Source organism: Podarcis erhardii, assembly GCF_964252035.2.
Source record: "Podarcis erhardii genome assembly, chromosome: 17".
NCBI classification, from domain to species: Eukaryota; Metazoa; Chordata; class Lepidosauria; order Squamata; family Lacertidae; genus Podarcis; species Podarcis erhardii.
Genome location: NC_138515.1, coordinates 11,206,217 through 11,220,223, shown reverse-complemented (window position 1 = coordinate 11,220,223; position 14,007 = coordinate 11,206,217). Strand labels below are relative to the sequence as shown.

Here is a 14,007-nt window from a genome sequence, read left to right as displayed (position 1 = left end):
TTTATTATCAACGCAACTTTCCCTTGGGACGAATTAATGTCTCATCCACCTGACAGCGACAACAATTTAAAACAGACTTCATCTGTGTGAAGAATCCCATGGCTCCTATGAATTCAGGCGAAACCAAGAGCTCCAGCATCAGGATCAATATTTGCCTCTGAGACACAAATTCTCTTTCTCCCCCTCCACACTTAGTACTCAAAAGCACAAAACAGCCGCTGTGTTTTCTCCTAAAGCCTTGGAAAGGCTGGCGCTGAAGTTTTCTGAAACACTTCCTGGTAAGATCACTGCTTCCATCATCTTGTGAAAGAGCCGGCAAAGCATTTGGCATCCGCACGGCCGGATCCTGAGCATCAGAGCAGCATCCCAGGAGAAGCCGCTACAGGCCAGGTGGGGAGAGACACCTCAGCTGCCACCCAGGGGCAGATTCTGCAGAAAAGGACTAGATCAGCAGGTCTTGGGGGTTCGTTTCCAGAACCTTTGAAGAAAACCTTCCCAAGTCACACGCACATAATAATCCAGAAAACATTTCAGCTTTCTTCCTTAGCACAGAGAAGAGCCCCCTTCTTAGGGAGCATCTGCACTGATCACAAAATTAGGTTTGGCCTCCATTAAGCACTTCAGAAAAACAGCCCACCTTGGCCAAAGGCACTTTGCTCCAATACAGCTCAGGGCTGCTATCCCCTTTGCTACAGAGGATTTTTAAAAAAGCGAATCCCCCCTGCAATCATTTCTCAAAAATTATCCCACATTTTTGAATTATTATTTTTTATATATAATAAAATGTTTTGTACAAATCTTGATGCTGGTAGGGAATCAACTTTAAAAAAGAAAAAAAGAATTCTTTTTAGAAAACAATCCAGTCTTCTTTGGCAACATATAAAAATTGCTCTAGTGTTGGGCATGCAGCTTATTTTTCTTGTTCAAACTAAAAGGATAATGCAACACACATGGCTGAAATTCTGCCTTTTAATGTCTGACATCTTAAAATATTATTCCGTTTATTTGCAATGTTTATATCCTGCTGTATACTCAAGTATAGCTCAATATGGTTATTTTAAGCCTCTAATGTTCCCCTAATAATGCTTTTGAGTATCAACTGTCATTTCTGCTATATTTTTAGCACAATCTTGATATTAGTAATGGAACATATTTTATTTCTCGCACATTTCAGAAGTCAAAAAGATTTCCCCAGCAGCAGTGGCAGTCGAAGATAGTGCCGGCCCCAAGGAAAGACAAGTTGTGGCATGAAGTTGAACTGAACTTGTTTTCCTCAACCTGAGTCAAAACTTTTTGAAAGTCTTGCAACGCCTTTTAGGGACCCCTACCTGCCTTTAACCACCAAAGGATTCCCTCCCCCATCCGATTTCTGCCCTCTGCATCAGGTCGCTTCACCCTGTTGCATAGCGGGATCTACTCTGGACAAGAGGAGCCATAAATGGAGCTGAGTTATGAATACGGCTGAGCGATATCAGTCTTTTAAATACAGTGGTGCCCCGCAAGACGAACGCCTCGCAAGATGGAAAACCCGCTAGACGAAAGGGTTTTCCGTTTTGGAGGCGCTTCGCAAAACGAATTTCCCTATGGGCTTGCTTCGCAAGACGAAAATGTCTTGCGAGTTCCTGCGGGTTTCCCCCCCCTTCCCCCCCTTTTCCTAAGCCCTAAGCCGCTTATCAGCTGATCCGCTAAAAGCCGCTAAACCGCTAATAGCGCTAATCCGCTAAGCTGTCAATGGGCTTGCTTCGCAAGACGAGAAAACCGCTATACGAAGAGCCTCACGGAACGGATTAATTTCGTCTTGCGAGGCACCACTGTAACAGTGTATCACTATATCACCAGCTAAACATCATGCTATAGTGATACATTGCTATGTTGAAAAGGAAGGAACATCGGCCCTGCGAGGCTCTGGGGTGAAACTGCCACAGCTCCACCTCCTGTGCAACTCCAGGGGCAGGGAGAAAACAGGCAAGCCTCACCAGCTGAAGGCTTCATCCTGCTCTGGGCCTCAAACTGGTCCTGGACATTGATGCATCGCCCAGGCCTAGTTACAAGCAGGCCGTAAGGGATGTACCCAATTTGCAAAGCTCACCTGGCACCTTTGGCAGCCACTTACGACCAAGCAAAGAAGCCCAGGCGCCAGGACGTGGCCTGATGTCTTCCCTGCCTGGAGGCACCTGCCTGGGGATCCATGAATCTGGACTGTTTTCACACCCCAGCAACACATCCTGTAGAATTCCAACTCTCATATTTTATCTGCACAATCAGGAAGCAAAAAGTCGCATTGGAAAATACGACTTTTGAGCCGTCTGCCCCCCCCAAACGGCAACCAGGCATGCCGTTTTGGCACCTAGCTTATAGATCTGAGTTTCTCCCACTGCCTGTGTGCCTCTTGAGGGTCCCTCCCCCCCCCTTTGCCAGGGGTCCACTCCATTTCTAGCCCCTTCACTTGTCTCCTTGGCTCTGAGGCTCATCCGCCACTTGGGACACGATGAACAGAAGATCCACAAAATATCTCTAACCCACTATAGTACCTTAATGCAAAAGCCCTGTGCTCTAGACAACAGAGAAAGCCCAGGTTCCCCATGTGCCAGAATGTTCTCAGGCCCGTGACTGCCAGACAGCTGAAGTCCAGAGCAAAGGAAACACACTAAGAAAAAGGCACAGTAACTTCTTCTAAACTGTGTTGCTTTCATTCACTCGTAAAATATACTCATAAGCCACGTTTTGGCCCTAGCAGCCGAAAATAAAAAAATAAAACACTAATACGAAAATTAAGCAACAAACCAAATAAAGAACATGAACCCCCCCCCCCACACAAACATATACATTAAGACCAAGAGGAATGGAATCAAACCTCCACCTATTAAAAACAAGTAAAAGCTGCCTGGAAGAGTAGGGGAGAGTCTAGGACAGGCATCCCCAACCTGTGCCCCTCCAGATGTTTTGGCCTACAACTCCCATGATCCCTTGCTAATAGGACCAGTGGTCAGGGATAAGGGGAACTGTAGTCCAAAACATCTGGAGGGCCAAATGTTGGGGATGCCTGGTCTAGGAAATGCCTTGGTAGGGCATTCACAGCTGGGGTGCTGCCACAAAAAAGGCCCTGCTCTGTGTTTCCACCAACCTCAGCTCTCTAGAGGACAGAAGAAACTAAGAAGTCGACTAGAACACAGCACTTTCCCTCCTGCTCCCCCCTGGGGGTCCTTCCACAGCCCACCCACCACCAAGGCCTACACACTTAAGCTCAAAGCTTGCTTATGGGCTTCCCAGGAGTAACTGGCTGGCCACTGTGAGACCAGAATGCAGAACTAGGTGGACCTTTGGCCTCATTCAGCTGCTCTCTTCTGTTCCTGGCTAGTCAAGAAGGCAGGGCATCCTTAGCAAGCCATGATGGCCAGGAAAAAGCCCCCAGCGGAGGCTGGGCTGCCTGCCCTTTCCCCTGCCCTTCTCTCCCGCTTTGCAGCAGGCAAAAGCAGGTGCTCCTCTTGTTCCAAGCTGCTGTGATTGCTCTATTTGTTCACTTTTTAGAATGCAGTTAAGATAGGTGCCTCCTTAATGCAGGAGCAATCAAGTGCAAGTCCTCCATCTCTGACAGAAGCTCTCTGTTCAATGTCAGAACTCAAGCAGGAATCCTTCTGCAGGAGGGGTTAAGCCAAGTGAGGACTCACTAAGCTTTGAACCCAGAACATTCTGCACGACGGAGCTCCACAAACAGACTCCTTTAACCCTGCACATTTGTGTCATGCCATTCAGTCAGATAATAATAATAATAATAATAATAATAATAATAATAATAATAATAATATATTTATATGCTGCCTATCTGACTCAGGGTGGCTTCCAACACATTAAACCATTTGCCAGAACTGCAAAGAGATCACCGGAGATCACCTAGCTATCTCTGAGCATGGGCAGACTGCCTTTCAGTCCCCGGGAGTTACAAAACGCAGAGGGACCCTCTCCGATTCGGGATGGCAGAGCAGGGCTTCCGGGGAGAGTCTGCCTCTCCTTCGCTCGTCCCTTCCTTCTCCTGCCTCCCAGCTTCCCGGAGTGAAGACGCAACTCCGCGGGTGCGAGCTCAGCTCATCCTCCTCCATTCCACGGGAATAGCGTAACGTGTGAACGGCTCCCCCCCTTCCCCAGACACGCGTTTGATTACTCCGAGCGCCTTTCAGACGTGCCCCGCGAGGCAGCCCTTGCCGGTGCCTTCGGGGGACGAGGGAGCCGCGCGCCTGGCCCTGCTGCAGCCCGCCCTTCCCTCCCTCCCCCCCTCCCCGCGCGCCCTTCCGCGCCCCTCCGCGCTGCTACTTCACCGTCGGTCACGGCCAGCTCGGCTTCTCCGTCTCTGGGCTGCAGCTGCAGGCGGAGCGCCTTGGCCCCGGCGCGGAGCAGGAGCGGCCCCTGCGCCAGCTGCTCCTCGCTCACCAGCCGCAGCTGCACCGCGAAGCGCGGCGCCGTCGGACAGGCCGACCCCGCCGGGGCAGCCATGCCGCCTCCTGCCCCGCGCACAGCCCAGGCGGCCGTGGCTCCTCCTCGCGCCAGACCCGAGGCAGCAGCGGGCGGGCACGCGCCTGGCGGGCACGCGCCGGCCGGGCTCCCCGTCGGAGGCGCCTCGCGCGGCCACGCAAAGCAAAGCAGCCTGCTCCGCTCCCCCCCCCCCAGCTAAGAAGCCCCGCGCGCGCCCGCACGAGCGCGCCCGACCCGTCCAGCGCTGCCCAAGTTGCGCTCCGTCGAGCTCCGCGTTGGCAAGCAGCGACGCCCGGCGGCAGCCCCGGGAAGCGCGCTCTCGTTCTCTCGCTCGCTCTCGTGCGCCCCGCCGGACTGCAGCCGCGCAGGAGATGCGCCTTCTTGGCGGGGGTCGCGGCAGCGCCCTCGGGCACTGGCGTAGCGTGGGGGGTGCAGGGGGGGGCGGCCGCACCTGGCGCAACATCTGGGGGTTAGGGTTAGGGGGCGCAAATCCACGGGTTTGGGGGCGCAAATCCACGGGCTAGGGGGCGCAAATTACTTGCCTTGCCCCGGGTGCTGACAACCCACGCTACGCCACTGCCTTCGGGGGACGGACGTGGCGCAGCAACGCCGGGGAGGACGAGGGGCAGCTGACCTTTGGCTTTCCTTGGCTTCTGAGCTTTGAGAAAGGAGGCATGAGAAATGAGGACATAATATAATGTTTGAGGATTGGGAAAGATTGTGGAAGAAAGGGGTCAAGTTCAAGGCATGTACTGTGTTAAAGGAAAATATAATGAAAATGATGTACAGATGGTATTTGACTCCTGTAAAATTAGCAAAGATATATCACAACTGTGACAATCTATGTTGGAAATGTAAAGAAAAGGAAGGAACTTGTTATCATATATGGTGGATCTGTCCCAAGGTGAAAGACTTCTGGGAAAAGATTTATAACGAATTGAAAAAAATGTTGAAATATACATTTGTAAAAAAACCAGAGGCCTTTCTTCTTGGAATAACAGGTTTGGAATTGCCCAAGAAAGATGTTAAATTATTTCTGTATGCCACAACTGCTGCACATATTCTGTTAGCTAAAAACTGGAAAACCCAGGAATTACCAACGATAGAAGAATGGCAGATGAAGATGATGGATTTTTCGGAGCTAGCCGACCTAACCGGAAGAGTCCGCAACCAGAAGGAGGAGGAGTATCAGGAAGAGTGGATTAAATTTAATGATTACTTAGTTAAATATGCCAAGTTAAATTAACTGAAAACAGCTTGCAGACACTTAATTGGCTTAGGATTTTATTTATGTTAAGTGTTGAATTAATATGTTTAATTTCATAATGTGAAGATCTAAGGATGTTAATGTTGAAGTTAAATTTTATAAGAACTGTGATTTGGAAAACCGTTAAAAGGATATGCAATGAAATTCAACCAAGAGGAAGTCACTTAACAATGTTAACAAGTGTAATTTTCAATAAGGCTATGATTTATGTTTGTTTGTCTTATGTGTTTGTTTGTTTATAATGTTGTGAAAACCAATAAAAAAAATTGGGAGGGGGAGAGAGAAATGAGGCCGGGGGCCAAGAAGGGTTTGCCCCTGGCTGGGGGCCCGTGGGACCAGGAGGGCTCATCCCCAACCCCCACTGGACGCTCCTGCTCTTCCACCCCCAAGTCAGTTCTAATGCAAAAGACACCTTTGATTTGTTGGCGTGTCTCCTTCCTTGTTGCAGGCTGCAATGCAGAAGAAAGCAGGAGAGGAGCAACAGAAACCAGAATGAAAATAAATACATAAAGCATTCCATAAATTCTGCAAAGCAAACAGAGTAAATGTTCCAGGTCTGCCTCAGGGTTCATTTTCCCTCCGGTAAACTTAAAGGTAAAGGGATCCCTGACCGCGGACGACTCTGGGGTTGTGGCGCTCATCTCGCTTTATTGGCTGAGGGAGCTGGCGTACAGCTTCCGGGTCAGGTGGCCAGCATGACGAAGCCGCTATGGCGGGTCAGAGCAGTGCACGGAAACGCCGTTTACCTTCCCACCAGAGCGGTACCTATTTATCTACTTGCACTTTGACGTGCTTTCGAACTGCTAGGTTGACAGGAGCAGGGACCGAGCAACGGGAGCTCACCCTGTCGCAGGGATTCGAACCGCCGACCTTCTGATCGGCAAGTCCTAGGCTCTGTGGCTTAACCCACAGTGCCACCCGCGTCCCCTGGTAAACTTAGTTGGGGTCTATAGCATCCTCTTTAGTTTTTCCCCTTCTGGTATCTTCCAAACCTGCTGTACCTAGAGAAGGAAACATCTTGAATGACCCTGCAGAGGAACAACTGATACACTCATAGGAAGCAGCTCCCAGGGGCCACTGGACCCCCAATAAAATGTCTGAGGGGGCTCTCTGCCCCCAAGTTGATGAGCATCGCCATTCAGATGGTAGACATGTGCTGCATGTATAGATTATGCAGAGTGGGACTCCCCCCCCCATTTTTTTTATTCAAGTTGGTACCCCTGATTGCACTTCTGTGTGTGTGTGTGTGTGTGTGTGTGTGTGTGTGTGTGTGTGTGTTGCTACATTTTGGTCTGGGGATGGGGAAAATCAATGAGAATGTGAATTTACATGCCTCTTATAAAATCATCTACACTGTTATTTTTCTTAGGACACTATTTTAAAAAGTGCTAGATTATAAATGCACCTTGGCATTCCTTCTGGGGTGCTTTTGATCATAAAAGGGTCCCAGTTTCATACAGATTTACCAAGGAATGCCCTAAATCCCTTAAACTTATTTTAATGCCCCCCCTAATATTTAATACAGTTTTATTGAGAGTGGACCCTTTGAAATTAATGGGCCCAAAGTAGTCGTGTTCATCAACACACTGTTGGGTCCACACTGCATAAAACTTAGTTGAATACCACCCTGTATTCCAAAAGATGGAGAAGGAATCATTTCAGTTATCACCCTGGAAAATGCTTTCATGCAGATTAAAAATAAATAACACCTAAAGTCAATAGCAAATGGAACAAAGAGTCACAAAGAACCTGTGTGTGTGTTTTGGAAGCCTCCCAAATCCAGATCCATTTTTTTAGACTTCAAATGAAACAATTAAATTCTTGGTATAAATTGGTGAATTTTATTTTCTAGTGCTTGGCTGCTTGGCAATCTCTTTTAGACCATTTCCCTTAAACAGTCTGTATGAAAACAATTGCCCAGGAGATGTCACTGTTAAGGTGTTTTCATCTAGTAGCTTTTAAAAAAAGAACTAACAACAAAATCTGTTAAGTGAAGCGTTCTAGAAGTGGTTAGTTATCTTTCAGGCCAGAAGGGGCACTGACATTATTAAAACCCACACTGGAAAAACCTACAGTGCAAAACAGCCCTAATTAGTGACTATCTAGGGAGCATCTTGCTATTAAAGTATTATGAAGGTAATTTTGGGTCCTAGTCTTCTTGAGAGCAAGGGTATACCCTCATAAAAAAATGCTCAGGGTATTCCTTCCTTGCATAATATGAAATGCTGTAAGAAAAACATACAAAATCTGCATTTGTAGATTAACATGGAAGCATCAGCCGGCTATGCTATATTAAATAGCAAGTAAAAATATATATATATTCATGTGTTATGCAGCTAATAGTAATTGGAAATAGTGAAATGAAAAATGAACAAGTACTTGTGCTTGACTAACTGCTGTTAGTCAAGCCGTTTTCTACTGAGAAACTGCCTACCCAAGGGCAATGCCTCTTAATGCTGTTTGGAGAAGTTTTTGGCTTCTGCTGACTGGTGCAGTGCGATTCCTGCATTTCAGGCAACTGCACATGGGCATCTTCCCTGGAAGGCCTTGCAGGCACAACCAGAATGAGAAGGGAAGCTGCCCTAGCATGGAGAGACTGTATAATCAGTTTGGCTTTTTCACACCATGCACTGATAAAGCAGATCATTGTGCTCCAGTCCTTGTCTCACCAGCCTCCTGGGCTCTCCTGAAATGCAGAAGCTGCAGTTCTGTGCAGTGGAAATTTTCATAGGGAAAGTTAGGGCCAGAGGTGGCAGCTTGTGAGAGTGATGGGGGGGGGATGCATGTGAGGTCTCATGTGCCTTTTAAATATGAATTTGACTTAACTACCATGAGATTTTTATTTATTCATTTATTTCCATACCTCCCTTCAGATGTCAGGGAGATAAAGAATTACACAACTTTTAGAAGACATCTGAAGGCAGCCCTGTATTGGGAGGTTTTTACCACTCAATTTTTTTTATGATGTTTTTAGATATGCTGTAAACCACCCAGATGGGATGCGGGTGGCGCTGTGGGTTAAACCACAGGTCGGCGGTTCAAATCCCCGTGACAGGGTAAGCTTCCGTTGCTCTGTCCCAGCTCCTGCCAACCTAGCAGTTCGAAAGCACGTCAAAGTGCAAGTAGATAAATAGGTACCACTCCGGCGGGAAGGTAAACAGCGTTTCTATGCGCTGCTCTGGTTCGCCAGAAGCGGCTTAGTCATGCTGGCCACATGACCTGGAAGCTGTACGCCGGCTCCCTCGGCCAGTAAAGCGAGATGAGCGCCGCAACCCCAGAGTCGGCCACGAGTGGACCTAATGGTCAGGGGTCCCTTTACCTTTACAAGCCACCCAGAGTGCCTGGGGAAACCCAGCCAGATGGGCGGGGTATAATAATAATAATAATAATAATAATAATAATAATAATAATACCACCGCTGGGTTAAAAAAGCACACCTCCAAGCAGTTTACAAAAAAAATCTGGAAAAATCCACAACACTGTAAAGCATACAAAAAGTTAAAACAGATTAAAATTCACAGCAGCATTTCTAAGCATCTCAGCCATGAGCCAGGTTCCATGCTTGAAAATGCTCAATAGTTTATTCTCACTTGTCCATGAGAACAAAGAACTGAATGGTGATAAGTACACAACTGTAATTTTCTTCAAGGACATCATCGTGTCACGATGACATGAATCAGGACGGCCACCCTTTTCCCCCAGCAGCTAAGCACAGCTCTATTCTGCAGCTGCTGCTGCAGTTTTTATCGTAGCCTTTGCACACAGGAGAGTCCAGTTCATTCGCCAGCCTCTCCAAGGAGGGCTGCCGATGTCTCCCTGCCTGAATCCATAGAATGCCGCTGCCAGTCCGTGCATGCACTACTGAGCTCCATGGACCAATGGTCTGACTCAGTAGAGGGAGGGCAGAAACGGGGCCATCCAGGCACCTGGCTGCCAGGGATGCAGGCAGAAGGTGCAGCAAATGCCCTGAAATGGGCTGGCTGGCTTCTAGTGCTGTATCAATCTGCAGAACAGGGAGAGAAATTCATTTTCCCTCCTCTCACTGCAGCCCTTTGTACATCCATCTCCAATCTGCTCCAGAAGGTCTCTCAACTCTCCCGGAGCAGATTTTGGGAGGGATGGGCAGCTGCAAGGGGGAGGGGGAACTGCCAAAAACTGTCTCCCTTCCTCTTCTGCCAGTGGCTGCCTTCTGCCATCTGAGAAGACAGCTTTGGATAAAAGTATCTCTGGCTTGTTAGCCATCCGGGGTAGCTCTAGTACAGGTGAATTGGATATATAATCAGTGCTATTTTTCTAGCACTGATCCCATCACCTCCTGGCAAATAGAAGGGGAAGAAAGATCCCTCCATGCAGGGATTAACTGAATTTTGGGTCATGGACTTGGGTCAGGAGGAGACTGGAGTTCTGGGGGCCTTTGGATTTGGAGGAATCTTGAAACATGTCCTGAAATACTTTATGGATCTTAGCTTTAACTATGGAAATCTGGCTGACCTGTCGAGGAGGAATAAAAATATTGTTGGGTCGGAGTTTTCCCGAGATCTGCTCTATAGCATCAAAGAATATGAAGAAGACCTGCAGAAGGGACTTGGAAAAGAGTTAAGAGCCTCGGACATAAGATCTCCAGGTTGATGGACTGTATGGAGTTGACGGAAGTGACTGGCAGAGTCCGAGACCGGGGAGAGGAGATGGTGGAAGAGAATTGGAAAATTTAAAGTCTGTATATAGAAATACTGTAAAATTAATGATAGAAAAATGTTGGAATGAAATTTTATGGCCTTAGTAGAAATGTTATAAGGAGTTAAGCTTAAATATGTATATTAGTTTTAATGGAAATAAGATTAAAAATATGTTAAGACATTTATATGACAGAAAATAGAGAAAGATGGAAAGGAATTCCTGAAACAATGAATAGAAGTGGAATACAAAAAGGGAGGTGAGGGGAGGTCGATGAAACAAGGGAATGAAAGATAGAGTATGGAAAAGGTATGATGTATGTTTTTAAATTGTTTTTGTTTAGTTTAGTTTATTGTGTTTAGTTTAATGTGTTAAGGTTGTGTTTTGTATTGTTTATATATTGTACTGTATAGTTTTTCTCTTTTTTGTTTTCTTTCTCCTGTCTTTTTTCTTTTCTTTCTTTTTTGTAAGCTTTAAAAGTAATAAATATTATTTAAAAAGAAAGAAAGAAAGAAATGGAGGCAGTGAGAGATTTCACTTTCTTAGGCTCCATGATCACTGCAGACGGTGACAGCAGTCACGAAATTAAAAGACGCCTGCTTCTTGGGAGGAAAGCAATGACAAACCTAGACAGCATCTTAAAAAGCAGAGACATCACCTTGCCAACAAAGGTCCGTATAGTTAAAGCTATGGTTTTCCCAGTAGTGATGTATGGAAGTGAGAGCTGGACCATAAAGAAGGCTGATCGCCGAAGAATTGATGCTTTTGAATTCTGGTGCTGGCGGAGACACTTGAGAGTCCCATGGACTGCAAGAAGATCAAACCTCTCCATTCTGAAGGAAATCAGCCCTGAGTGCTCACTGGGACAGATCATGAAGCTGAGGCTCCAAGACTTTGGCCACCTCATGAGAAGAGAAGACTCCCTGGAATGTTGGAAGAGAAGACCCTGATGTTGGGAAAGATGGGGGGCACAAGAAGGGGACGACAGAGGACGAGATGGCTGGACAGTGTTCTCGAAGCTACCAGTGTGAGTTTGACCAAACTGCGGGAGGCAGTGGAAGACAGGAGTGCCTGGCGTGCTCTGCTCCATGGGGTCACGAAGAGTCAGACACGACTAAACAACAACAAATTTTTCTAGAAAAAGAGGTGCTAGAACTCACCATGAACGCCTCCCTTGTTCTCTCATGATGGCAATGGCACCCACCTGAGAGTTGCTGGAACCGAGTTGTGGCTGAAAAGAACCCCTGAATATAATCCAAAATAAATCCCTATGTGCCCTTTGTGGGAGATTCACAGAGTACATATTTGCATATAAGAAGAATTCCAAGTTCTCATTTCAGTATATTAAAATTAAATCTGACTATAAAAGGGCTGCCAATCTGAGGGAATTAATTTATTTCCCCCCTGTTAGGCATGCATTTAGTCATCTTAGATTTTAAATGATGCCCACATAATATGAGCAGTAAATTCTTTAATAGGTCAACAAATGACCAGTCTTTGTGTATGTCGATTAGGACAGATTGAAGACATTATGCAGCCTATTCGGTATTGCCTTTTACACATAAGGCTGCTATTCATTTCAGAATCTTTTAGATGGCTGCAGATGATCTATTGAGGACAAATGCATCACCTGTAGAAGATCTTTGTATGTTCCAGCAGCAAGAAAGTTAAGGGCTACTATATTGACTAGGGCTTGCTTATGTCCAGATTTTTTAAAAAATAAAATAAAAATAATTTGAAGAACTTTACAATTTCATATTTTAAAAGCATGCATTCCTGAAAATTGACAGGTTTGATTTATTCTTGGATTGTTTTGCTTGTTTTTGTGACTTGCACTGGAATGGCCATTGGCTACAAACTAAAAATCTAACTGACTGATTCCACACTTCAGTTAATCTTCACAGCAGGATGCCTGAGGACTAAACAACTGCTGGGCTAAAGTCCTGGGGGTAGGAAGCCTAGTCCAATTCACATTTCTGCAGAAGGAAGCTCTACTGAGTTCAGATGAATACTGTATTTTTTGCTCTATAAGATTCACTTTTTCCCTCCTAAAAAGTAAGGGGAAAAGTGTGTGCATCTTATGGAGCGAATGCAGGCTGCGCAGCTATCACAGAAGCCAGAACAGCAAGAGGGATTGCTGCTTTCACTGCGCATATTCAGAATATTTTTTTTTCTTGTTTTCCTCCTCCAAAAACTAGGTGCGTCTTGTGGTCTGGTGCGTCTTACAGATTGAAAAATACGGTATATGTCCACTAAGCTGGTACAGGATTGCAACCAGTCAGCTTAGACTTGCTCACTTCAGTGGTACTAAACTGGGTTAAACCCAAGCACTCTAGCTGCAGTTATTTCCATTTATCAAAATTCATGGCCCGACTGTGTAGATCTACATCTTCTGATAACATTTTACAAAAGACCTATTTATTCATCTTTCATAGTCTTAGGAATTTATTAGTTAGAAGTTCCAAAAGCTTAAATTTAATAGGCAGTAGTGCAGAATGTGTGACTGAACTTTCAGTTGTGGCTTTAATCCATGCGGATCAAGAATACATGTCAGATATTCCTATTAACAAGTGTTTTGCTTCTTCAAAAGACCTCGCAATTCCATAGTGCTACTCGGTTTTCAAATGTTTCATAACAATGAATAAGGCGCTGACACTGCACGCCCAAGAAAAGGATTGCTCTGTTATTTTGCTGTGATCCAGTTAGCATTTAGATTACTTGTAGGAGTTCAGAACAAGATATTATGGCACTTCCCAATTTTCTACAGTGTCAGAGATAAACTGCTGCAAAGTGGCAAAGTAAAACATAATCCTACAGAGCACATACAAAAGAATATTGGATTAACATTAGATGCATGAATTAATGTTAGAAACTAAATATTTGCACTAGCGAGGGAGCGGTTGGACCTTTGGATGAGGAAAAGGAGATTGCAGAGAAGCTGCATGAATTCTCTGCATATGTCTTTGCAGCAGCAGATGTGGCGCTTTCATGGGAAGGGAATCTGAGGAACTGAGACACAGGACAATTGAATGGAGATACTAGGTCAAGTTTCTAGGCGTCCCTGACAAATTAAAAACTGACAAATCACTGGGGCTGGGATGTCATCCACCCTTAACAACGCAAATGTAAAATTTGTGATCTAACAAAAACATGTCTCCAAGATCAGCCTCTGTACCTGAGGACTGGTATGAATGTAATACCAATATTTTAAAAAGCAATCCAGGAGGAATTTGGGGAATTATATACCTGCTAGTTTAATGCCTATTCTGGGAAAGCTAGTGTTAAAAGTAGAATTACCAAGCATACAGAAGAACAAGTTTTGATGAAGCAGAACTAGCATGACCCGCCCCCAATGATCTATTTAATGTTTGTTTTAAATTTATTTTTGCTTTTAACTTTCCTTTATTATTATTATTTTTTAACTTGTTAACTTGTTTTAAACTTTTTTTGATTTTGAAGTTTAGTTTTAGGTTTTTATATTGTTATAAACCATTGTGATGCCGTACCCCTCTATAAAAATGGAAACATTTGAAATATATTTGTAACAAGAAAACAAATTTATTGATTTTAAAAGACAAGACACAATTTTGTTTTGAAAA

General features: G+C 45.4%; 1 protein-coding gene across 4 annotated transcripts in view; it reads right to left on the bottom strand.

Moving 5' to 3' along the window:
- Positions 1-4,503, bottom strand: part of LOC309332263 (histone-arginine methyltransferase CARM1-like) — a gene marked incomplete at its 3' end in the record, with an annotated part of 57,480 nt that extends 52,977 nt beyond the window's left edge. For all 4 annotated transcript variants that reach the window (XM_081845319.1, XM_081845321.1, XM_081845320.1 and 1 more), the window contains exon 1: positions 4,314-4,503. In XM_081845319.1, coding sequence (XP_081701445.1) covers positions 4,314-4,488 — 175 coding nt within the window. In that variant the 5' untranslated portion in view covers positions 4,489-4,503. The remainder of the gene's footprint in view (positions 1-4,313) is intronic.
- Positions 4,504-14,007: the final 9,504 nt, after the last annotated feature.